Source organism: Rhinopithecus bieti, unplaced genomic scaffold (assembly GCF_001698545.2).
Source record: "Rhinopithecus bieti isolate Rb0 unplaced genomic scaffold, ASM169854v2 scaffold_19969, whole genome shotgun sequence".
Taxonomy (NCBI): domain Eukaryota; kingdom Metazoa; phylum Chordata; class Mammalia; order Primates; family Cercopithecidae; genus Rhinopithecus; species Rhinopithecus bieti.
In genome coordinates, this window is record NW_016810434.1 from 2721564 (window position 1) to 2748834 (window position 27271).

The following is a 27271-nucleotide window of genomic DNA, read 5'->3' on the forward strand; positions in this document are numbered from 1 at the left end:
ATCTGCCCGTCTCGGCCTCCCAAAGTGCTGGGATTACAGGCTTGAGCCACTGCGCCCGGCCGCTTTTGGCTTTTAAGAACTAGAATAGTACAAATATGCCCACTCTCACCCTCTTATTCAACATAGTACTGGAAGTCCTTCCCAGAGCAATTAGGCAAGAGAAGAAATAAAAGGCATCCAAATTGGAAAGAGTAGGTAAAATTGTCCCTATTTGCAGATGACATGATCTCATATACAGAATAAACCTAAAGATTCTACCAAAAAACTCTTACCACTGATGACCGAAATCAGTACAGTTACAGGATACAAAATATACAAAAATGAGCAGCATTTCTATACACCAAACAACAAACTGGCAAAAAAAGAAATCAAGAAGGCAATTCCGGCAGGGCACAGTGGCTCACGCCTGTAATCCCAGCACTTCGGGAGGCCAAGGCGAGTGGATCACCAGAGGTCACGAGTTCGAAACCAGCCTGGCCAATGTGGTGAAACCCCGTCTCCACTAAAAATACAAAAATTAGCCGGGAATGGTGGTGCACGCCTGCAGTCCCAGATACTCGGGAAGCTGAGGCAGGACAATCGCTTGAACCCAGGAGGCGGAGGTTGCAGTGAGCTGAGATTATGCCACTGCACTCCAGCCTGGGCAAAAGAGCAAGACTCCGTCTCCAAAAAACAAAAGAAGAAGAGGAAGGTAACTCCATTTATGATAGCTATCAAAAATAAAATACCTAGGAATAAATTTAACCAAGGAGATGAAAGACCTGTACAAGAAAAACTACAAAACACTGATAAAAGAAACTGAAGAGGATACAAACAAATAGAAAGACATCACATGCTCATGGACTGGAGGAATTAATATAGTGAAAATGACAATAGCAATCTACAGATTGAATGCCATTCTACCAAAATATCAATGACATTCTTCACAGAAATAGAAAAAAAAGTCCTAAAATTTGTATAGAACCACAAAAGACCCTGAATAGCCAAAGCAACCCTGAGCAAAAAGAAAAAAGCTAGAGGCATCACACTAACAGACCTCAAAGTAAACTACAAAGCTGTAATAACCAAAACAACCCGGTACTGTCATAAAAACAGACACATAGGCCAATGGAACAAAACAGGGAACACAGAAATTAATCCACATATCTACGGCCAACTGACTTTTGACAAAGGTACCAAGAACACTCACTGGGGAAAGGCCAGTCTCTTCAATAAATGATACTGGGAAAACTCGATATCCAGACGCAGAAGAATAAACTAGATCCCCATCTCTCACCCTATACAAAATCAAGTGTAAATGGATCAAAGACCTAAATGTAAGACTCAAAACAATAAAACTACTAGATGAAAACATTTAAGAAATGTTTCAGGACATTAGTCTGGGAAAATACTTTATAAATAAGACCTCAAAAGCACAAGAAACAAAACCAAAAATGAACAAATGGGATTATATTAAACTAAAAGCTTCAGGGCAACCAAGAAACAACAAGGTAAAAGACAAGCTACAGAATGGGAGAAGACATTTGCAAATTACTCCTCTGACAGGAATAATGCTACCTCTACTGCTAACCTCCTTGACAGTGACTGAGGAGTCTTTTTCATTTATTCTTTTTTTTTTTTTTTTTTTTTTTTTGAACAAGGAAGTCTCCGGGCTCGCTGTCCGCGCCTGTATCCAGCGCTGGAAGTGGCAGTGGTTGGAGGCCGACCGACGGGGATCCGGTAAACAGTCCTCCACCTACAGTCAAGGCTGGCACGAGCCTCCATAACACTGGGGTTCACCGGTCTCTGAGCCATTACCAACTGCGCAGGCGCGCTGAGTGGCGCGAGGGACGGTGCTTTGGGCGAGCGGCTGACAGCGCAGGAGTGGCGGGGCACCCGGAAGTTTCACCGCGGCAGTTTTTTGTAATTTTAGTAGAGACGGGGTTTTCACAAACATGTTAGCCAGGAGGTCTTGATCTCCTGACCTGTGACCGCCCCCGTCTCGCCTCTCCAAAGTGCTGGGATTTACAGCTGACCACCGCCCCGGCCAAGATTTTTTTTTTTTGAAGCCAGTCAAATTTAGCAGTGAGGAGTCATATACCAACTTTAGTGACACTATGTTAAATTCTGATAACTCATTACCATTGGACCAGCCAGACAGGGGGTTAATATCCAGAATAAACAAGGAACTCAAATATCTCAACAGAAAAAAATACATATATCCAATTTTAAAAATCGACAAATAATCTGAACAGACATTTCTCAAAGAAAGACATACCAATGACCAACAAATATATAAAAAAATGTTCGACATCACTAATCATGAGGGAAATGCAAATCAAAACCACACTGAGGTATCATCTCACCCCTGTTAGGTTGGCTATTATCAAAAAGACAAAAAATAATAAATGCTGATGAGGATGCAGCAGAGAAAAGGGAACTCTTATACACTGTTGGTGGGAATGTAAACTAGAACAGCCACTATGGAAAACAGTATGGAAGTTCCTTAAAAAACTATAAACAGAACTACCATAGGATCCAGCAATCCCACTAGTGGGAATTTATCCAAATGAAAAGAAATCAGAATATGGAAGAGATATCTGCTCCCCCATGTTCACTGCAGCACTATTCACAACAGCAAAGAATGAACCTACATGTCCAACAACAGAGAATGGATAAAGAAAATACGGTATATATATTCAATGGAGTATTATTCAGCCATGAAAAAGAATAAAATCCTGTCCTTCACAGCCAACATAGATGGAACTAGAGGGCATTATGTTAAGTGAAATAAGCTAGGAACAGAAAGTTAAACGCCACATGTTCTCACTCATACGTGAAGCTAAATAAAAGTTGATCGCATAAGTTAAAAGCAGAAGAGAGGATAGCAGAGGCTGGGAAGGATAGGAGGAAGAGAGGAGTAGGAAGAGATTTGTTAAAGAATACAAAATTACAGCTAGATAGGAGGAATAACTTCTGGTGTTATATACCACTGTAGGATGACTAGAGGTAACAGTAATATAGTTTCAATTAGCTAGAAGGAGGATATTAAATTTCCCAACACCAAGAAATGATAAATGTTTGAGATGATGGATATACTAATTACCCTGACCTGATCACTACAAATTATCTTCATCAAAACATCATTAGGTATCCCACAAGTATGTAAAATTATTTGTCAATTTTTACAAATAACTTTTAAGAAAGAACAAAATTGTAGTGACTAGACTCTATCACCTCTCATCTCTTTTAACACTCCCACCATCCAGCACCTATGCGAAACACGTAAGAAGCAACTGATAATTTCAGCTAAGTGAATAAACAGATGAATGAAATAGAATTTTAGCCAGAGTTTTAAGACAGGTAGGATAGGCTGGGCGCGGTGGCACAGGCCTGTAATCCCAGCACTTTGGGACGAGGAGGCGGGTGGCTTGCTCGAGCCCAGGAGTTCAAGATCAGCCTGGGTAACATGGCAAAATCTTGTCTGTACAAAAATACAAAAATTAGCTGGGCATGGGGGCGCACGTCTACTTGAGAGGCTGAGGTGGGAGGACTGCTTGAGCCCAGGAGGTGGAGGTTGCAGTCAGCTGAGATAGAGCCACTGAACTCCAGCCTGGGTGACAGAGCAAGACTCAGTCTCGAAAATAAATATATGAAGACAGGTAGGATAAATTTTATATCCAAGTATTAGGGCCATAGGTAAGGTATTTAGAAAACAGAGTACATACCAGAGCAAAGGAGTCCTGTGACTTTTTAAGTCCAAACCAATCTCAAAAGATTGAGTCAATGAAAACAGCACAAAATATTCTATTTCTGTAAGCCCCTTCTACAATGTCTATAGCACCTATTAGCAGTCATGCAAGCTTTCCACTCTTCCTTCCATCTCAACCTTGACCCAAAGGGGCCACCCTCTAGGGAAATGAAAAGAGAGAGTAAGGGGATGGGGATAGGGGAGGAAGCAGAGAGAGGAATACCACCTCTTCAGCACTTCAAGTTCAATCTAGTGTTCATTCACAAAAACTGTCTTTGAAAGGTAAAATGGTCAACCTTCACAACTCATTTGACCCATGGGACCTGGCCCCCACCCCCAGCCCCTGCCAAGGTCACATGAACAGCCTTGACCTTCATATCCTGAAGGATATCCTCTAGGCCATTACACACAGGTCACAGAAAAGTCCTTGACAACCTATTTCTGTCCAGGTACCTGGGCCAGCTTCACAACAGTGACCTGAAGGTAAAATGCTCCACACCCTATTACCAATTCAATCCCCCAGAGAAAAGCAGTGAAGACATTTGTTATTTATAAAGGGTAACTCACCAAGGTCTCAGGACCCATTTGCTGCAAAACACAATATACACATTAACTTCAAGGCTACAAATGCTTGCCAACTTTCCAACAAAAAAAGCCTCCCCTTATCTGTTCACTTGACCTTCTGTCAAAGTGCTAAAGGATAAGAATTTTTTGATCTTCAATAAGTATCAAAGAAAACTCTACTTTCTCCAGAATGAAATAACCGAAGGCCACAATCTGATTGAGTATCTTACTGGAAACCAAGGAAGCATGCTGACTGCTCACAAGGCATTTTTATAAGGGTCAATTTTGATCTACCAACGCAGCCCAGCCACCTCCAAAAGTGCCTTCTAAAGCACAGCTTACCTTGTAATTGCTAGAGTTCACCCAAGAGGTAGCAAGTCCATCCACAAGTTTATCTAACATGGTCTGGTCATGCTCAAGGTCAGCAGACTTCTGTTTGTCTGAGAAATAGTCTATCAGTTCTTGGCCAACCTGCAATCGTTTCCCCACATCCTTCTGCAACACCTGCGCCAGGCAGGACTCCATGCGAGGCTCCATAGTGGAATTCAAATCCAGATCCAGCAAAAGCTAGAGGGCAGTCAGGATGACTCCCTCCCAGCAGACGTATCTGGGAGGTTGCCTCTTTGTTCGCTGAAGGTTACTAAGAGCCTGTGTTTCAAAGATGCAATCTGGGGAATGGCAACAATGCACCATGTGTGTCTGAAGAGCAGCTGGTAGGATATTAAAAGTCCAATTTAAATAACTAGTAGGAGATAAAGGAGTGAGTGGCAGAGTGATGTTCTACTATTGGGTCTGAAATACTTCATAATTCAGCAGTCCATTCTGAAAAGTAAGAGAAGAGAACAACAAATTAGCACAGATAATACAACACTCAAATGTTATGAAACATTAAATCAAAGACAAAGCAATTCATGCTGCAGAATCATTTATAATCACAAGCAGAGTGAGAAGCATGAACGGCTTGGCAACCATACCGGAATAACATAATTATTATTTTTATCAGGAAGAACATCGAAGCCCAAAGAAGAGCCAATGAGCCACACAGTTGGCAGGTTGATGTTTTCCACAATTTCCCAGCTTGTAAATGCACCAGTCAGGAAAGCAATCTTCTGCTTTAGCTAGAGTATTTATTTGTAACTTCAATTCTACTTCCCACCAGAAATCTAACACCACTCTGTGTCTGAATCACTGTAGGTACTGCAGCTTATTGCCTTACTCTCAGTCTTGTAAAAACAAAAAAAAACCAAGTATGGGAAATGAGGTAAGGCTCCACAGAAAACACTGTTGACCAAAGTGGCTGGCTTGGTCACATTAAACAAAGTCAAGGGCAGCACCTACATCACACTACTTTACAATGGAGTAAGTGGCAGCCTCCACCTCCTCCTCCCTACAACAAAGAAAAGAAAGACACAAAAAGAGAAAGGAGGTGGGCGCAGTGGCTCACGCCTGTAATCCCAACACTTTGGAAGGCCAGGGCAGGCAGATCATTTGAGGTCAGGAGTTCAAGACCAGCCTGACCAACATGGTGAAATCCCGTCTCTACTAAAAATACAAAAATCAGCTGGGGATGGTGGCAGTGCCTGTAGTCCCAGCTACTCAGGAGGCTGAGGCAGGAGAATCGCTTGAACCCAGGAGGTGGAGCTTGCAGTAAGCCAAGATCGCGCCATTATATTCCAGCCTGGGTGACAGAGCACAACTCCGTCTCAAAAAAAAAAAAAAAAGGGCCGGGCACGGTGGCTCACGCCTGTAATCCCAGCACTTTGGGAGGCCGAGGTAGGTCAGGAGTTCAAAACCAGCCTGGTCAACATGGTGAAATCCCATCTCTACTAAAAATATAAAAACTAGCCAGGCGTGGTGGTAGACACCTGTAATCCCAGCTACTCGGGAGGCTGAGGCAGGAGTATTGCTTGAACCCAGGAGACGGAGGTTGCAGTAAGCCAACACAGTGAAACTGCTCTCCAGCCTGGGTGACACAGCAAGACTCTGTCTCAGTAAAAAAAGAGAAAGGCAACAGGCTCATATTCTGATCAGTTATTGACACAGTATTCTCAGCTAACAATAGCACCATTTGGGCCTAGTGTTTTGATATTAAAATTAGGAGATTGCAAAATCATGTTTGAGTAGGGCAAAATACATGATATGGGAAAAGTACCCAAAACTGTTTTAACTACACAAATTGCATAAGCTATCTCATTAACCTATAGCTGCTGGAGCATTGTACACATTTATTTCTTACTTATCCTAAAACCATTACTTAATTCCTTTCATTTTAAACCAAGAAGACCCATAGGAAACCTATCCTCAAGATTTAGTACCTCCCTGATACTGTGCCAAATTGAAGTTTTTTTCACACCAATAGTAAGTCCCGACTTTCAAAGTTTTCAGAAAATATATCTTTCTTTTCTAAATAAAGTAAAATTAAAATTCTCAGAGTAACTCACAGTCTGAACACAGCAATTCTCTTCCTTTCTAATACCACCCCATCCCCACCCCTCATCTCAACATAAAAACCATTGAGATTCTTTCTGAGGTATGGAATCACATACATCAAGTCACTCAGTGAGGAAAACCCTCCTTCAAAGCCCCAGCACATAACTACCCATCTTCTACTTTACTACTTCCAACAACACAGAAGAGTGAAGGAGGGATAGCATTCAACAGGACTTAGTATCTCACAGAGCAATCCTTCCTTATAGTGAGGAGAGATCTGCTTTCCTGTCACTTCCAAATGCTGGAACTAGTCCCTCCTTCACAGGGAAGAGCTTCAAAAGCAGCTATTATCCTTCATTCCAATTTTTAGTACAAATATAATACTTCCAGTTCCTTTATCATCTCTTATGTTGGACTAAAGAAGGTATCAACGACACGGGAAAACTTAAGAAAGCAAAAGGATTTCTTCCAGACCTAATATTAGTCCAAGAAGCAGACCAAGTAAGCACCAGGCTGATGGTATATTAAAAATGGCCACAAATTCTTTGCTACTCCTCCCTCACCAAGGTGGAGTCCAAGTCCCCTCCTGCAGTGACTCTGGGCTTAACCCTATGAAATCAGCAACTACAAAAGCAAGCAGAGACTTGCTATGCAAGCAATGGAACTTGCCCTCTTAGAATGCTGCTCTGGGATGGCCATGCTGTAAGGAAGCTAGTCTAGCCTATTGGACATGAGAGGCCACGTGGAGAACCAACATGCTCTGACCAACAGCCAGCAGCAACTGCCAGACATGTGAGTGAGACCATCTGGGACCATCTACCCATTCCAGTCGTCACCCGACTGCAGTGATGCCAGTAAGTGTAACGAAATAAGCAGAAAAGCCACCAAGCCAAACCACAGAATTATGAGAAATAACACTTCATTGTTGTTTTATTTAAGCCACTATATTCATAGCAGTTGGTTACACAGTAACAGATAACTGATATACTCCTTCTTCCCCTAAACAACTATCATTCATTTTCATTCATTCTCAATGAAAAACAATTTCATAGTGTTTACTCCTTCAAGGGGCCTAAAATGAACAGATACTAACCAATAATAATAATAATAATAATAAAATTTAAGGAGCTACATGAGGTGTCAGGTTCTATGCTTATGTAATACTGATTTATATAATACTACCTCTAATTCTTCAATTTTATAAAGTAGGTGTTAACATCCTTATTTATAGATTAAGAAATTGAGGTAAAGTAAAGGTAAGCAATTTTCCAAGGTTGCATGGACAATGAGCTTCCTTTCCCCACCTTGAAAACATTATTAGAAGTCTCAGCCTAATTCTGTTTTGACTCAAGAGGAGGTCAGATTTCCTGTTTAGCTAGGAAGCAACAGGCAAGAGAGCAAGGTCTCCACTCCTTAAGTAAACACTAGGAAAGATCCCATTTGTTCAGGTCTCCCTACCATGATTTATTAATATATATCATAAGAAAACCTCCCCTTCAACTAGAATTAAATAAGATTTCTAACAAATAAGCTTATGCTTCTTGAATGTAATTATGCAACAAAGGCTTAGTACACTCAGAAATAGTTCACAAATTCCTATGAACGAAATGCAAACAATGAAGTCGGCCGGGCGCGGTGGCTCAAGCCTGTAATCCCAGCACTTTGGAGGGCCGAACGGGCGGATCACGGCGGGTTCAGGAGATCAAGCCTGTCCTGGCGTACACGTAACCCCGTCTCTACGAAAAAATACAAAATAGCGGCGAGGTAGCGGCGCCTGTATCCCAGTCTACCCGGGAGGTGAGGCAGGAGAATGGCGTGAAACCGGAGCGGAGCCTTGCAGGAGCTGAGATCCGGCCACGACCCAGCCCGGGTGACGAGCAAGACTCGTCTCAAAAAAAAAAAAAGAAAAAAAAAAGAAGATTGACTGGAAGCCCCTAGGCTTTAAGCAGATTGAATTATCTCTTCTTTTTCTTCCTAATTTAAAACAAGGTAACTATTATGTCTTACACTTATTCTTACTAAACTGATGTTTTTGGACTTTTTTTATGCTTTTATGTGTTTTCTACATCTCTATTTTCAGGGAATATTAATCACATAGTTCCAAATTCACACCTGACCTTCCACCCCTGACCCTCCCAGCCACCCAGTGTCTGTCCTTAAAAGCAAGTAATGGTCGGGCGCAGTGGCTCACGCCTGTAATCTTAGCACTTTGGGAGGTCGAGGCGGGTGGATCACGAGATCAGGAGATGGATCAACATGGTGAAACCCCGTCTCTACTAAAAATACAAAAATTAGCTGGGCATGGTGGCACGTGCCTGTAATCCCAGCTACTCGGGAGGCTGAGGCAGGAGAATCGCTTGAAGCAGGGAGTCAGAGGTTGCAGTGAGCCGAGATCAGGCCACTGCACTCCAGCCTGGCAACAGAGAGAGACTGCATCTCAAAAAACAAATAAATAAGGCCGGGTGCGGTGGCTCATCCCCGTAATCCCAGCACTTTAGGAGGCCGAGGTGGGCAGATTACGAGGTCAAGAGATTGAGACCATCCTGGCTAACATGGTGAAACCCCGTCTCTACTAAAGAACACAAAAAATTAGCCAGGCGTAGTGGCGAGCACTATAGTCCCAGCTACTTGGGAGGCTGAGGCAGAGGAATGGCGTGAACCCAGGAGGCGGAGGTTGCAGTGAGCCAAGATTGCATGACTGCACTCCAGCCTGGGGGACAGAGCAAGACTCCGTCTCAAAAATCAAATAAAATAAGATAAATAAATAAATAAATAATAAGCAAGTAATGTCACCAGTTTCCCATGTATCCTTTCAGAAATATTTTTAGCTATCAAAACAAATAAATATATGTGTTCTCCTCCTTGTAACCTCTAGGAAGAGTTTTCTAAACATTTACAATTAAATCATAAAAAGAGAAATAAAAAAAATTGTATTTTAAAATGCAGAAAACTTAGAAAATAAGAGGAAAAAAGAATGACTTGGAGGAGTAAGAGAAGGAGGAGGAGTTACAGAAGGAAGAGGAGCTGGAGGAGGAGGAGAAGTTACAGGAGGAAGAGGAGCCGGAGGAGGAGTTGTTACAGGAGGAAGAGGAGCAGGAGGAGGAATTAGGAGAGGAAGAAGAACTGGAGGAGGAAGAGGAGTTATAGGAGGAAAAGGAAATGGAGGATGAGGAGTTGGAGTAGTTACAGGAGGAAGAGGATAAGGAGGAGGAGGAAGAGTTAGTTACAGGAGGAGGAGGAGAAGTTACAGGAGGAAGAGGAGCTGGAAGAGGAGGAGGAGTTACAGGAGGAAGGGGAGCTGGAGAAGGAGAAGGAGTTGGAGGAGTTACAGGAGGAAGAGGATAAGGAGGAGGAGGAAGAGTTACAGGAGGAAGAGGAACTGGAAGAGGTGGAGAAGTTCCAGGAGGAAGGGGAACTGGAGAAGGAGGAGGAGGAGTTGGAGGAGTTACAGGAGAAAGAGGAACATGAGAGGAAGGAGCAGTTACAGGAGGAAGAGGAACTGGAGGAGAAGGAGGAGTTACAAGAGAAAGTGGAGCATGAGGAGGAGGAGTTACAGGAGGAAGAGTAACTGGAGAAGGAGAAATTGGAGGAGTTGGAGGAGGAGGATTTGGAAGAATTGAAAGAGGAGGAGAAGGACCTGGAGGAGGAGGAAAAGTGGAAGGAAGAGGAAGAGGAGGAATTAGAGAAGTTGGAGAGGGAAAAGAAGAGGAGGAGTTGAGGGAGTTGGAGAAGAAGGAGAAAAAGGAGGAGAAAGAGGTGAAGTTAGAGAAGTTGGAGGAGGAGGAGGAGGAAGAGGAGCTGACAGGGCTGGAGGAGGAAGTAAAACTCTCTTCCATCCACCCATATCCTGCCCAGGCTCTCCATGAGGGAAAAGTAGAATAAGGAAACCTAGGTCTCAAGTTAACCATAACCAGTGGTCACTTATGGCTGAGCTAAGTAAAAATCAGGTCTATTATATTTAAGACATAATGGGAGGCACTAGGATACAAAAAAAAAACAGGACTCAGCCCTTGCCTGCCCTTACTGAGATCATGAACTACTGTTTACAATCCCTGAAGTCAGTTCTATAATCAATGTTCAAAAGAGTAGTGTTACAGAGAATTATCTTACAGCAGTGTTGACATCAGAGATTATTCAGAAGGTAACACTATTTCTGAGTCCAAAAAAAAGTTCAACTTTCATACATTTTCCTAAAGAACATGAGAGACATTAAAATGATACAGAAGAAACAGTAGAGGAGGTGACAACAGCAAAACATCTTTATTCTTCATCAGGAAAAGTTTTCTCCTTTAGCAAGATCTACTATGAAGGCTACTGAACACATTAAATGTCACTGTATCAGTCACCTGAGAAAAGGGACACATTTCGGATATTTCTAAAAAAATGGTCCAACTCTTCCCAAACCCAAACCCCTTTCATTCCTCAACACCAACATTCTATGCCCCCACTACAGTAGTTAGGTTCCAAGCATCTCAACCTTTTCCTGTCACATCATCTTGGTCCACAGGGACAAAACAATAAAAGGTCAAGACAATTGTCCTAGTCATGCTCCTTTATAGTACTCTGGAAAGTAGAAATTATCGGAGGAACCAGAACAATAGGCCAACTTTGCTGCAGGCCAACAGGAAAAGTTTAAAATACCAACTTCAACAAAAGGAAGGAACACACAATAAAAAAAGACATCTTGATGTAATGAAAAGAGGCCTCACGTTGGGAATTTTGGCCTCTGGTCTTGACTCCTGAGTGGCACTGTGGAGAATACCAGCTCTAGAATGCATCCAATAAAATTAGGAATGGAAAAGGACAAGCACAGAGCCTTTAAAAAAAAAAAAAAATAGCACCTATCTCCAGCCCCTTAATTACCATATCTACCTGTGGCACTTACACACACTATCAGTAAAGAACTATTAACAATGGGGGATGGAAAGAAGAACAGAATCAACCATAAGCTCTGACAACTTTTTTAGTCTACTGTAGACTTCTTTGTAAGAAATTAAAAGTAGGACCATTTATACTTAGTAGCTTAAAACAATCATGAATTAATATTTCTCATAAGTCTACGAGGTGGCTGGGCTCAGCTGGGAAGATCCTGTGCTAGTCTTTCCTGGGATTATTCATGCAGCTGAGTCATTTGGCATTTTTACTGCAGCTGAAGGCTCTACAGTGGTGTCACTCACATGTCTGGGACTCTGGTGCTGGCTTTTGGCTGGGCCTCTCTCCACACATGATCTGTAACCATTCAGTGGCATAGCCTAGAGTTCATCATGCAGTGGCTGGAGCACTCCAAGATGGCAAAGGGGGAGGCTACCAGGCCTCCTGAGGCCTGAGATCCACAACTTGCATGTTACTTCTGCCACAATCTATTGGTAAAAGCAAGTCACAAGGCCAGTCCACACTGAAAGTGTGAGGAAGCCGGGGGCGGTGGCTCACGCCTGTAATCCCAGCATTTTGGGAGGCCAAGGCAGGTGGATCACCTGAGGTCAGGAGTTCGAGACCAGCCTGGTCCACATGGTGAAACTCCATCTCCACTAAAAACTAGCCAGGTGTGGTGGTGCACGCCTGTAATCCCAGCTACTCGAGAGGCTGAGGCAGGAGAATCACTTGAGCCTGGGAGGCAGAGGTTGTGGTGAGCTGAGATCACACCACTACACTCCAGTCTGGGCGACAGAGTGAGACTCTTGTCTCAAAAACAAAACAAAACAAAAACAAACAAAAACAAAAGTGTGAGGAAATGGATTCTACCAATCAATAGGAGGAGCTACAAAATACTGTGACATGTTTTTCAGTCTAACACACATGTACGCAATGGATATTTGTAGAATGAATAGATGGAAGGAGTGAATATATTCACAAACCCTGTTTATTCATTACCAGTCTATCTCAATCACTTTTATTTACTCATCAACTTATCAAATATAAAATCTCACTATAGAATATACTAAAGAAATAAGTCTATGACTTCACTTGAAAGAGCTTCCAACATACTTGGAGAGAACAAGACATACATACACAGAAAAGGCTTGTCAATGTTGGAGGTCAACACAAACACAAGATGGATAATTGGTAGATTTAACGAGTAAAATACTGCACCTGCCAAATAAGGAATATGAATAAGTACTATGAAAAGTCAGAGGAAGGAATGGATTAAGAAGGCTTAGAATGACCAAGTCAAAACTATATAAACAAGATTCAGCTTAAGCTTCGTGTTAAAATGTGGCTAGGATGTGCATTCAATAGTTACGGTGGCCAGGCCCAGTGGCTCACACCTGGAATCCCAGCACTTTGGGAGGCCAAAGCAGGCAAATTACCTGAGGTCAGGAGTTCAAGACCAGCCTGGCCAACATGGCGAAACCCCATCTCTACTAAAAATACAAAAATTAGCCGGGCATAGTGGTGCACGCCTATAATCCCAGCTACTTGGGAGGCTGAGGAAGGAGAATCGCTTGAACCCGGGAGGTGGATCACGAAACTGCACTCCAGCTAGTGTGATGGGAATGAGACTCCATCTCAAAAAAACAAAAACAAACAAACAAAAAAAAAAATACTTATGGCACTTAAGGAAAAACAGCATAAGCAAAATGAGGGAGGTGAAGTGTGGTAAGGCAGACACAGTGAGATACCTGTGAGATAAGTAAGCATTATTATTCTCATTTTGAAGATACAGAACTGCAACTCAGAAAGATTAAAAAAACAAAAACAGGCCAGGCGTGGTGGCTCACACCTGTAATCTGAGCACTTTGAGAGGCCGAGGGGGGCAGAAGTTTGAGACCAGCCTGGCCAGCATGGTGAAATCTTGTCTCCACTAAAAATACAGAAATTAGCAGGGTGTAGTGGCACATGCCTGTAATCCCAGCTACTCAAGCGGCTGAGGCAGGAGAATCGCTTGAACCTGGGAGGCGGAAGTTGCGGTGAGCCAAGGTGGTGCCACTGCACTCCAGCCTGGGTGACAAAGCAAGACTCTGTCTCAGAAAATAAGAATAAAATAAATAAATAAATAAATAAATAACAAAAACCAAAAAACCTGCCTAAGGTTTTAAAATAACTGTCAAGCAATAATTCAAAACCAGATCTGCCTGGCCCCAAAGTTTGTGTTCTTTTCACTATACTACAAACTCCATTGAAAGTTCAAATCATGGGCATTTACTAACTGAAACATGAAAATGTCTCAGCTACAGCATGTGGGGCCTAAGACGGAGAAAATTAAGAAACATGAAGTCAAATCATAAATAAGGAGTTCAAAAAGCCTTAATAAAATAATATTCGATATGAAAGTATCAAGAAGGGCCGGACGCGGTGGCTCAAGCCTGTAATCCCAGCACTTTGGGAGGCCGAGATGGGCGGATCACGAGGTCAGGAGATCGAGACCATCCTGGCTAACACGGTGAAACCCTGTCTCTACTAAAAAATACAAAAAACAAAACTAGCCGGGCGAGGTGGCGGGCGCCTGTAGTCCCAGCTACTCCGGAGGCTGAGGCGGGAGAATGGCGTAAACCCGGGAGGCAGAGCTTGCAGTGAGCTGAGATCCGGCCACTGCACTCCAGCCCAGGCGAGAGCAAGACTCCGTCTCAAAAAAAAGAAAGTATCAAGAAGGAATTAAATTACCAGCACCAACAAATCAATAACCACATTAAAAAATCTCCCTGGGGTCAGTTGCGGTGGCTCACGCCTGTAATCTCAACACTTTGGGTGGCCGGAGCAGGTCTCCTGAGGTCAGGAGTTCGAGATCAGCCTGGCCAACACGGTGAAACCCCGTCTCTACTAAAAACACAAAAATTAGCATGGTGGCAGGCACCTGTAATCCCAGCTACTCAGGAGTCTTGAGACAAGAGAATCGCTTGAACCTAGGAGGCGGAGGTTGCAGTGAGCGGAGATTGCACCACTGCACTCCAGCCTGGGCAACAAAGAGCAAAACTCTGTCTCAAAAAAAATAAAAAAAAAAAAAAAAAAACTCCCTGGAAAATGGGATTGAAAGAGGGTATGATAATTTAAAGCCAGTTCTGGAAGAAGGTATGATAGTTTCATGCCAGAAAGAAGGTATGATAGTTTAAAGCCAGAAATTAGCAGGATTTACTCACACTAAGTCAGCACATTTCTATCAATAAGACAAACTTTTTTGCATTAGGATGATTTCTGCAACAATTACAATATGATCGAAAACGAAGACAGACGCGCTGCCATGCCCTGCCAGCAGGAAGTCTGTTCTTAGTCTACCTGTTCCTTCTGTCCTTTCCTTCTCTTTTTTCTCCCTCCCACTGTCCCACTCATTTTGAGGCCCACACATTCACTCAGAGAGCAAGCATTTACTCTGACAGGTATTGAACTATGCTAACTACTAAAAATCACAGAAAGTAACGACTTCATCAAGGCCTTCAAGAAGGTCACTGCCTGAAAGAAGAAAGAGACAAACACAAACAGTCCAAATAGTATGTGGACAAGTCTTAAACCAGAAGTTGGCAGAAGGTGGTGTAGGCAGAAGAGAAAGGAAGATAAAACTGCCTGAGGGAACTCAGTAATGCTTCAACCAGGAATTGCAAGCATGGGGCACTGCACCTATCAACTAAGCACCACGCAGCTCAGCACAGGGGCGGCCCCGGCTCTCATCTGTCCGTCACAGGTCCTTCCCTGTCTTCCACTGCAGACTCACACTCCAGCCTCCCTGACTCCCTCCCTATCTCCTCGCAGCTTCCTTAATGGTTTCAGCGCCCACACAGATGACAACTCCTCCTTTCTGCCTCCTCAGACCTTTAACCTTCCAGTTGTCTGCTCCCAGGAATCAGCAATCTCTCCTCTGCTAGCTCATTCCCAGCAGCTTGTAAATGTCCTCTAAATCACTCATCTTACAGAGGCCCTCTCTTGAGCTCACATGCCTTTCATCAATGACACCATCAACAGTGAAGCTTCTTTAAGCCGTTGTCTACACCAGCCAGCTCCACTGATGCACTTCCTGTCCCCTCCATAGACCCTCTAATCTGGCTCCACTCGCTCACTCCACAAGAGCAGCTCTTGTCAGGATCACCAATGACAGCCATGTTGGCAAATCCAAGGAAGACTTTTCTGTACTTAACAAATTGCACCCCTCAGCAGCAATCCAAAGTTGACCGCCCTTCCTTCTTGAAAAGTTCCCTGCTTGTGTGAAAACAAATGCTTATGTCTTCTTGCTACTTCTCTGGCTGCATCTACTAAACCATCTCTCATCTCTACCCACCTTCCAGATCTCTATTGGTGGGCTCAGCCCAGTGCCTCTTGTCCCCTCATGCTGCTCACTCCAAAATAACCAGCATCCATTCCCATGCCGATGAACTGGTGTCTTCCAAATGTGTATCTCCAAGCCAAACACCTCTGGGCTCTAGTCATATACACTGGCCTCCTTTTGGTTCCAAAAGCTTTACTACTTCAGAGGGCAATTGCTTATGCTGTTCCTTCTGCCAAAAACTCTCCTTACACCTATATTGGCTCAGCTACCTCTTTTTCATCTTTCAGACTTCAGCTTAAATGCTGTCTCCTCAGAGACCCACTGGAAGGCCATTCTAGGGGTACTCCCTTGTCACTGCATGCTGTTCTCTACTTTCAAGCACTTAAGGTGCAATTCTATCACGTATTTTCTGTCTGATTTCCCAACAGGACTGTCAGCCTCAAGAAGGTAGGGACTTAATTTATCTTGTTCACCTAATGCCTATAACGCCTGTTGCAAACAAGGTACTCCAGAAATACTTGTCCGAAGAATAAAGTTTGCTCGGGCTGAAAATCAAAGGACAAACAGTCACTGGCAGTCATAAGTTGAGTTCCATTCTTTCTTAGAAGTAGAGGTAAGGGAGAAGGCAGAAAACATTACAGGTAAAAGGAACGTGCAAATACGTATGGACAAAGCACAGACGCAAGAGTGTGTGGCCTGTTCAGAGGAAACAAGCAATCTAGAAAGATCACAGAACTGGTTCCTAACCTGTAAACATTACTGATCCCCACTCCTGGGGTGAAAGGGAAAAGTTATTAAAAGGATGTCTGATAATTATTCCACATATACACCAAGAATTACCTATACAGACAAAATATTCATATTCATGTTTCAATACTGAGAAAGTATTCATATTTTCAAGCTTACCTTTATGCATTATGAATGTATTATGAATTTTAACACGAAAATAATATAAAAGTGCTTCGAAATTCTTAGTTTGATGTTTTATTTCAATTAACAAATACTAGAAATTGTACTAGAGTTCTTTAGAGCTCTGTAATTCTAGATACTAAGAAGATGAAATAATTATCAAAAAGCCTGTAAAATACCAGTCAGGCATACAACAGAAAGACTGGACAGAGATAAGACCCAACAGTCAATTTCTAGCACCAAAAGTCAACAGTGCTTTGGTCTTGCAGGGAAGTCTATACAAGTCATCTCTGAATTGGAGAATCTAGAAACTGGATGAATATATAACTGTGTAACTTGGAAAGAACATTAAAAGCTGGAATTACTCAAGTATATTCAAGAATATTCTGCAGTAGGAAAAAAATCAGAGTTAAACTAATTTTCTCTCATTCTGTATCCCTCACTCCAGTGTGCACAATGATTAACTACAATGTAATTATGACAAAACCCAACCACAAAAGCACCAAAATGAATAAAAGGTTCAGGCTCACCACGTTACGTTAAAAAGGCAGGTCACGTGAACAACAAAATAAAATCATTAACACTGGTTAATTTTCAGCTGATAAAATTACAGGTTCCCTAATCTTATCTTTGTCCTTTCCTGTGTTTTCCAAATTTTTTCTATGATGAATACATATTACTTTTATAATTACAACTAGAAAAAGGGTATTCAAAACTCAGGCACTACCATTTCATAGGGGAGGGAAACCTCCTTTCAATACTACGGAACATAGTGAGGTAAACAGTAAGAAAAAAATTCCTAAGAAAATGGAGCTAGCAGATCAGTTATTTCCATAAAAACATGTTGTGAAATACTACAGGCTGGTCAACACAAATAACTGCAAAAACAAACAACAACAAAAAAGGCCACTGCATTACAGTACACTTGTCATCAGAAAATAACAGAAAAAAATACTACACAGGTGTCAGGTAAGGTACTTGTGATTAGAATTTACCTTCACTAGTATTTTAATAAAGTAAATTTTTAAAATCCTCTCAGATATTTTAAATATATTTTTTCCCTAAATGTGACATGTAAAAGTAGAACACAGTTTTCGTTCTATTTTTTCTCCTCCTGTGGCAGGTTTAGGCTATTGGATTAAAATTGCTTCTATTTTTTTCTACTCCTTGAAACTCCCTCGAAGATGAAACAAGATGGACATCCACTGAGAACCGCTGAAGCTTGGTGATGTGTATTCCAGGGTTTGTCAAAATCTCTTTACTTTCATATCTGTTAGAAATTATGCAGGGCCGGGCTCGGTGATTACGTCTGTAATCCCAGCACTTTGGGAGGCCCAGGTGGGTGGGTCACCTGAGGTCAGGAGTTCAAGACCAGTCTGGCCAACAGAGCGAAACCCTGTCTCTACTAAAAATATGAAAAGCAGCCGGTAGTGGTGGCGCACGCCTGTAATCCCAGCTACTCAGGAGGCTGAGGCGGGAGAACTGCTTGAACCCAGAGGTGGAGGTCACAGTGAACCAAAATCACACCACTACACTCCAGCCTGGGCAACAGAGCAAGACTCCGTCTCAAAAAAGAAAGAAAGAAAGAAATCATCCAGAATTAGCAGGACCAGTGGCACATGCCTGATTAGGGATCAGAAATTACCTATAATCAAAGCAGCATCTAATTGTGCTTTTGATTTTCATCTAAGGACTAAGGATACTGAGCTTCCTTTTTTTTTTTTTTTTTTTGAGATGAAGTCTCGCTCTGTCGCAAGGCTGGAGTGCAGGGGCGCGATCTCAGCTCACTGCAACCTCTGCCTCCCGGGTTCAAGCAATTCTCCCACCTCAGCATTCCGAGTAGTTGGGACCACAGGTACGTGCCACCACACCCAACTAAATTTTGTATTTTTAGTAGAGAAGGGGTTACACCATATTGGCCAGGATGGTCTCCATCTATTGACCTAGTAATCCACCCACCGTGGCCTCCCAAAGTGCTGGGATTACAGGTGTAATCAGCCTGGCCTTGAGCTTCTTTTCATGATGTATTAGCCATTTGGATATCTTCTTTGGAGAAATATCTGATCAAATCCTCTGCTCATTTGTTAACTGGGTTATGTGTCTTTTTACTGTTGATTTTAAGAATTTCTAAAATATATTTTGGATAAAAGTCCTTTATCAGATATATGACAAGCAAATACTTTTTCTCATTCTGGGATGTCTTCATTTTCTTGATGGTGCCATTTGAAAAAAAAAAGTTTTCCATTTTAATGAAGATCAATTTATCCATTTTTCTTTTAGTGCCTATGTTTTAGCTGTCATACTGAAGAAGCCAGGCATGGTGGCTCACACCTGTAATCCCAGCAGGTTTGGGAGGCCGAGACAGGAAGATTGCTTGACTCACGAGTTTGAGACCAGCCTGGCCAATGTGGCAAACCCTATCTCTATCAAAAATTCAACAATTAGCTGGTACATGCTTGTAGTCCCAGCCACTCGGGAGGCTAAAGTAGGAGGATCGTTGAGCCCAGCAGGAAGTCAAGGCTGCAGTGAGCTGCGATCCCCCTACTGTACCCTAGCCTCGGCGACAAGAGTGAGACCCTGTATCAAAAAAAGAAGAAAAAAGAAACCATTGTCTAATACAAGGGCATGAAGATTTACAACCATGTTTTCTTCTAAGAGTTGTTTTTTCTTTTTTAATAGAGATGGCATCTCACTATGTTGCCCAGGCTGGTCTTGAATTCCTGGGCTCAAGGGATCCTCCCACCTTGGCCTCAAAAGTGCTGGGATTACAGGTGTGACCCACTAGGCTTAGCCTGAGTTTTATTGTTTCAGATATGACATTTAGATCTATGATGAATTCTGAATTTATATATGTAAGTGAGGTAAGGGTCCAAATTCCTTTTTTTGTTATGTGGATATCCACCTGTACCACCATCATTTGTTGAAAAAGACATTCTTTCTCCACTTAATTGTCCTTGCACTTTGTGGAAAATCAGTTGACCATAAATGGAAGGGTTTAGTTCTGGATTCTCATTCCATTCCATTGATCTATATGTCTATCTTTAAGCCAGTATCAGAATGTCTCAATTATTGTAATTTTGTAGTAAGTTATGAAAGTCCTCCAACTTTTTTTTCAAGACTGTTTTGGCAATTCTGGGTCCCTTGCATTTCTACATGAGTTTTAAGATTGGCGTGTCAATTTCTGCAAAGTAGACAACTGGGTTTGTTTGTTTGTTTGTTTGTTTGTTTGTTTGCTTTTTATGAGACGGAGTCTCACTCTGTCACCCAGACTGGAGTGCAGTGGCACAATCTTGGCTCACTGCAAACTTTGCCTCCCAGGTTCAAACAATTCTTCTGCCTCAGCCTCCCAAGTAGCTGGGATTACAGGCGTGCACCACCACGCTTGGTTAATTTTTGTATTTTTAGTAGAGATGGGGTTTCACCATGCTGGTCAGGCTGGTCTCGAACTCTTGACCTCACACCCGCCTCGGCCGCCCAAAGCACTGGGATTATAGGCATGAGCCACCACACCTGGCCTGGAATTTTAATAGGGATTGTGCTAAATGTATATGGGGAGTATTACCATCATAACAATATTAAGTCTTCCAATCCCTGAACATACAGTATCTTTCCATTTATTTAGAACTTTCAATGATGTTTTACAGTTCAGAATGTAAGTTCTGGCCAGGCACAGTGGCTTACGCCTGTAATTCCAGCACTTTGGGAGGTCGAGGCAGGTGGATCGCTTGAATTCAGGAGTTTGAGACCAACCTGGGCAACATGGAGAAACCTAGTCTCTAAAAAAAACAAAAATTAGCCAGGCGTGATGGTATATGCCTTTGGTACCAACTACTCGGGAGGCTGAGGTGGGAGGATCACTTGAGCCCAGGAGGCAGAGGTTGCAGTGAGTTGATATTGTGCCACTGCACTTCAGCGTGGGCAACACGCTGTCTCAAAAAAAAAGGAATGTAAGTTCTGCACTTCTTTTGTTAACTTCATTCCCAAATGTTTTATTCTTTTTGATGCTATTGTGAATGGAATTGTTTCCTTGGTTTCATTTTTGAATTATTCATTGTAAATGTATAACAATAAAATTACTTTCTGTATATTGATCCTGTATTCTGAAACTTTGAGGAGCTCATAACAATTTTATAGTGCATTCCTTAAGATGTTTTATATACAAGATCATGCCATCTGCAAATAGAGATTATTTTACTTCCTTTCCAATATGAATGCCTTTTCTTTCTTTTTCTTCCCTAATTGTCTTGGCTAGAACCTCCAATACAATGTTAAAGCTAAGTGTCAAAGAGACTATACCTGTCTTGGTCAGGCGCAGTGGCTCACAGCTATAATCCCAGCAGTTTGGGAGGCCGAGGTGGGTGGATCACTTAAGTTCAGGAGTTCAAGACCAGCCTGGGCAACATAGTAAAACTCCATCTATATAAAAAATATCTCTCTATATATAAATTTTTAAAAATTATAATGACTATATGTCTTGTTCCTAATCTTAGGACAGCATTCTGTCTTATCATTAAGTATGATACTAGCTGTAGGTTTTCACAGATGGTTTCTCACACTGAGGAAGTTCCCTTTCATTTCTAATTTGTTGAATGTTTTTTATCATGAAACAATGTTGGATTTAATCAAATGTTTTTCCTGCCGCTATTGAGATGTTCATATTGGTCTTGCCCTTTATTCTATTACATGGCATGTTACATTACTTTACAAATATTAAGCCAACTTTGCATTCCTGGGATAATTCCCACTCGGTCACAGTATAGAATTCTTCTGATATTTTGCTATATTCAGTTTGCAAGCATTTTGTTGAGGTATTTTACACCTACATCCATAAAGAACACTGTTCTGTAGTTTTCTTGTCTTCTGATGTCTTTGCCTGGTTTTAGTATCAGCCTAATAATGTCCACACAGGATAAACCGGAAAGTAACACCTCTTCTTTATCTTGAAAGAGTGTGTGAAGAATTTGTATTGATTCTTCTTTAAATATTTGGTGGAATCACAAAATGCAAAGTTATCTGGACCTGAACTTTTTGGGGAGGGGCTTTTTTATTGTTAATTCAATCTATTTACTTTATTGGTCTATTCAGATTTTCTATTTTTTGGGAGGTTGAGGCAGGAGAATTGCTTGAACCCAGGAGGCAAACACTGCAGTGAGCCACCATCGTACCACTGCACTCCACCCTGAGTGACAGAGCAAGACTCCATCTCAAACAAACAAAAAAGACTTTCTATTTCTTTTCGAGTCAATTTCAGTAGTGTCTTTCAAAGACTGCATACATCTCATATGTGTTATCTAACTTGTTGGCATAAAATGGTTCCTAATATTTCCTTATAATGCTTTTTAATTTCCATGTAAGGTCAGTAGTGATGTCCTTTCTTCCATTCCTCATTTTATTAATTTATTAATCTAGCTCAAGGTTTGTCCATTTTGTTGATCTTTGCGCAGAACCTATTTCTGGTTTGATTTTCCCTACTTTTTTTCCCTCTATTTCATTTATTTCCATTCCAGTTTTTATTATTATATTCCTTCTGCTCACTTTGGATTTAGTGTGTTCTTCTTTTATTAGTTTCTTAAGGTGGAAGATTTGACATCTTTCTTCTTTTTTTAATACAAGCGTTTATAGCTATAAATTTCCCTCTGGGAACTGCTTTTCCTGTATCCCCTAGCTTATGATACATTGCTTTGTTTTTTGCATGAAGCATAGTAGGCCCTCAATAAACATTCACTGTTGAAAAATGAGTGGCAGGGTTTTTTTTCTTCCTGTTCTTGTTTTTTGAGATGGAGTCTCACTCTGCCACCCAGGCTGGAATGCAGTGGGCAGTCACGTGATCTGGGCTCACTGCAACCTCCACCTCCTGGGTCCAAGCTATTCTCCTGCCTCAGCCTCCCAAGTAGCTGGGATTACAGGCACCCACCAGCACACCCAGCCCAGCTAATTTTTTGTATTTTTAGTAGAATGGGGTTTCGCCATGTTGGCCAGGCTGGTCTTGAACTCCTGACCTCAGGTGATCCACCTGCCTTGGCCTCCCAAAGTGCTGGGATTACAGGTATGAGCCACCGCGCCCAGCCCAGGGTTTTTTGTTTGTTTTTGTTTTTTCAATTGTGGCAAAACATACATAAGATTTGCCATTTTAACTATTTTTAAACATACAATTAATTCGGTGGTATAAAGTACATTCACATTGTTTGCAACCATCATCATCATGATATGATATATTTTGTCTTCATCTCAGAGTATTTTCCAATTTTCCTGTGGCTTTTTCTTTGAATCATTGGTGATTTCAGTCTGTGTAGTTTAATTTTCACATACTCTGAATTTCCCAAATTTCCTTCTGTTATTGATATCTAATTTCATTTCATTATGGTCAGAGAACATAGTATGATTTCCATCCTTTAAATTAATTGAGGCTTGTTTTATGTCATAACATATGGTCTATCCTGAAATGTTCCATATGTACTTCAGAACAATGTGTATCCTATTATTATTGGAAAGGGTGTTCTATAAATGTCTGTACCTTAATGATTTAAAAGTTTGCCTGTATCTAGATCAGGTTTACAAAAAAAAAAACCTGTCAATTATTTCAATTTTAAAATTTTCATTTTATGACTTTCTATACTAAGTATTCCATGTGCATAACACAAATAAAAGAAAGTCTCCCTTCAAAATAAAATGTTTCTGGTAACACATGAATAGTTGGTTTCTAACAGTGAAATCCACTAAAAGCTAAGCACAAAGGAGCATATATGCTGGCTTGAGAGATTTTCTTTCTTTCTTTCTTTTTGAGAGGTAGTCTCGCCCTGTCATCCAGGCTGGAGTGCAGTGGCACAATCTCGGCTCACCGCAACCCCCGCCTCCCAGGTTCAAGTGATTCTCCTAGACCTCAGCCTCCCAAGTAGCTAGGATTATAGACACCCGCCACCAGGTCTGGATAATTTTTGTATTTTCAGTTTCACCATGTTGGCCAGGCTGGTCTTGAACTGCTGACCTCAGGTGATCCGCCCGCCTCAGCCTCCCAAAGTGCTAGCATTACAGGCGTGGGCCACCGCGCCCAGCCTGCTTGAGAGATTTTCTAAGAGTTTCCCGAAACAGAAAAATCCCCAGACTCAGGTAAATAAGAAAATAAGAGAACAGGCCAGGCCCGGTGGCTCACAACTGTAATCCTAGCACTTTGGGAGGCTGAGGCAGGAAGATCATCCTGGCCAACATGGTGAAACCTCGTCTCTACTAAAAATACAAAAATTAGCTGGGCGTGGTGGCAGTGCCTATAGTCCCAGCTACTCAGGAGGCTAAGGCAAGAGAATCGCTTGAACCCGGGAGGCGGAGGCTGCAGTGAGCTGAGATGGCACCACTGCATTCCAGCCTGGTGACAGAGCGAGACTCTATCTCAAAAAAAAAAAAAAAAAAAAAAAAAGAGAGAGAGAGAAGAGAAATCTGATATGTCATTTGACACAGTATGACAGCTGACATCGCCATCCCAAATTTCTTCCCAAGGGAGCTAGGTTATACCCAGTTGGAAAAAAAGAAAACTCTATTAAGTCCTGGGTATTTAATGTGAAGACAGAAGGTATAAGAAGGATGAGGATTTAAAAAAACAAGAGAAGTCTTTCTGTGTTACTGAATAAAGAAGTCAAGCTATAAATAATTAATACACCAATAGTTTAAAACTTGTCTTTCATTTCATCAATGAAATAAGCATAGCGACTTCATATTTGAAGCAGTACCTTCCAATGGGTTAAGTGATCATACAAATGCTACTTTCTCTATCCCCTACAAAATCTGTCAGATTATCATTATAATGCCTATTTTACAGAGAAGAAAAAATTCAGAAGCAAAGTGACTTCTGGGGTCACACAGCAAGTATGAAACAGAACCAGGATTTTGATTCCTTTTTTGTTTTTTTTGTTTTGTTTTGTTTTAGAGAGATGTGGTCTTCCTATGTTGCCTATGCTGGTCTCGAACTCCTGGCCTCAAGTGATTCTCCCACTCTGGCCTCCCAAAACACTGGGATTACAGATGTGAGCCACCGCGCCTGGCCAGAACCAAGATTTGAACTTTGCTTTCTAACTCAAAATCCAGGGCTATTTTCACCAAAATGCAGCTCCTTCTTCTCACCAAAAACAGACACACATCTCTGAGTACTTTAGACATACATATCATTTAGAAAAAAGACCTACAAAACAAAGATATATGCACCATATTTAATGTTCTCAAAATAAGAGCTGAAAAGCTTGAATATAGAGTACCTGGCCCAGCACCACATACACATACTGAGCAAGTGATCCACAAAGAATAAATGAAGAGAAAGAACCATCACATGCATTCCCATAAGTAGCGTAGGACAGTAACTGGCAACATTTAGTTCAGAGAGTTCAGGACATCCCACAGATGCCAATGGCAAGCCAAAAGCATGATCAAAAATAGGAAAAAGAGAGGAAAACTAGGAAAATGCAGGGAAAGAAGACACAGTACAGCAGGAAAAGAGGAGAAACAACAAAACATGCATAACCATTGGGGGAAACTGGGTGAAGGGTAAACATGAACTCCCGTACATTTTTTGCAATTGCTTGTGAATCTATAATTAATTCAAAATAAGAAGTTAAAGAAAACAAAAGAAGAAAAAAGTGGAAAGACAGACATGAAATGAAAAGGCTCTTGGTCCCAGTTTCCTAAGTTCATGGAGTACCTAATGTACCAGGCAATCTGCCAGGCACTGCCCTCGACAAGCTCCATGTTCACTGCAGAGAGAGAGACAAGTAAATAATCTATTCCGCCACAGTACATCAAGATGCTTTCCTGCAAGGCTCTACTTTTCTAATTCCTCAGCAAACATGGATAAAAGAAAGGCTACAACAGTGAAACAAATATAAGGGCACCACTAGATAAAGCTACATCTTCGGTGTACCTGAGCATGAGAATGCAGGCCTTGCTTATTGTCCCTCACCATCCAAGCATTATTTACCTTGTTTAGGCAAGATTCATACTCCTCAGTACGAATCTGATGGACAAGGAAAATGTGCAGAGTCATAGACAGCCTTCAAAGATAAGGAACCCTGTGTCTGCTAAAGAAAGAGAACTTCATTTTGGGCTTTACAGATTTATTTATTCATTGACAATTTAGACCTTATTATGTTACTTCAAACCCTTTCAATGCAATTTAAGTGACCTGTCAGGGAAAAATAATGTGGAAAGTCACCTGAGCAATGACAAAGGCTACTGAAAAGATAATTTCATATACTATAAAATAAGCAATTTTATACACTGTACACAATTTCCTATACTATGAAATACTGTGAAATTTCATACCCTGTCTACCACTATTCAATCATATTTCAAGCTCATACACTTTTAAGTCTGTACTTTACTAAGCTTATACCTAAAAAAAATTTGTTACATTTCTCAGAGAAGCTATAGAAGGACACTGCTTTTACTAAAATGAAATTTTTATAGTTATGTTTTATGGACTTACAAAAAATAAATTCCAAAAGAAAAGCGCAAAAAGAGAGCTGTGCCTTAACAATGTTAGCATAAACTGGGTTGTACTACATATGGCAGCTCGGTTTCCAAAATGAATTGTGATTGCCTCAATATTTTTCCAACATAAACTTATTCCTATTCAACAGTAACATGGTTTTCCTTAAAATATCAAAAGACCTAACCATCACTCTAGTCCTACATTTTCAAAAACGGTCACTTAAGAATGTAATTGAGGCCAGGCACCATGGCTTACACCTGTAATCCCAGCACTTTGGGAGCCTGAGGCGCGTGGATCACTTGAGGTGAGGAATTCGAGACCAGCCTTGCCAACATGGTAAAACCCCGTCTCTACTAAAAACACAAAAAAATTAGCCAGGTGTGGTGGCGCATGCCTGTCATCCCAGCTACTCCCGATGCTGTGGCACGAGAATCACTTGATCTAGGGAGGCAGAGGTTGCAGAGTCAAGATCACACCACTGCACTCCAGCCTGGGTGACAGAACAAAACTCCTGTCTCAAAAAAAAAGGAATGTAATTGAATATAATCAACTGAACAATGTAATGGACTGCTGACGAAAATAAAAAGTAATAATATATAGTACAATTTGGCAACGTCTCTTGATCCAACCAGCCCAAATCTAAGAATGCATCTAAAGAAATAATTTATCGGCCGGGCGCGGTGGCTCAAGCCTGTAATCCCAGCACTTTGGGAGGCCGAGATGGGCGGATCACGAGGTCAGGAGATCGAGACCATCCTGAAACCCCGTCTCTACTAAAAAAAAAATACAAAAAACTAGCCGGGCGAGGTGGCGGGCGCCTGTAGTCCCAGCTACTCCGGAGGCTGAGGCAGGAGAATGGCGTAAACCCAGGAGGCAGAGCTTGCAGTGAGCTGAGATCCGGCCACTGCACTCCAGCCCAGGCGAGAGCGAGACTCCGTCTCAAAAAAAAAAAAAAAAAAAAAAAAAAAAAAAA

The 27271-nt window shown here is 41.7% G+C and overlaps 1 protein-coding gene across 17 annotated transcripts in view; it reads right to left on the minus strand.

The window, feature by feature from the left end:
- The window catches only part of CLASP1 (cytoplasmic linker associated protein 1), a 312807-nt gene that overhangs the window by 264675 nt on the left and 20861 nt on the right, over positions 1 to 27271 (minus strand). For all 17 annotated transcript variants that reach the window (XM_017891966.1, XM_017891965.1, XM_017891961.1 and 14 more), the window contains exon 2: positions 4637 to 5116. In XM_017891966.1, the coding sequence (XP_017747455.1) occupies positions 4637 to 4831 (195 nt within the window). In that variant the 5' untranslated portion in view covers positions 4832 to 5116. The remainder of the gene's footprint in view (positions 1 to 4636; positions 5117 to 27271) is intronic.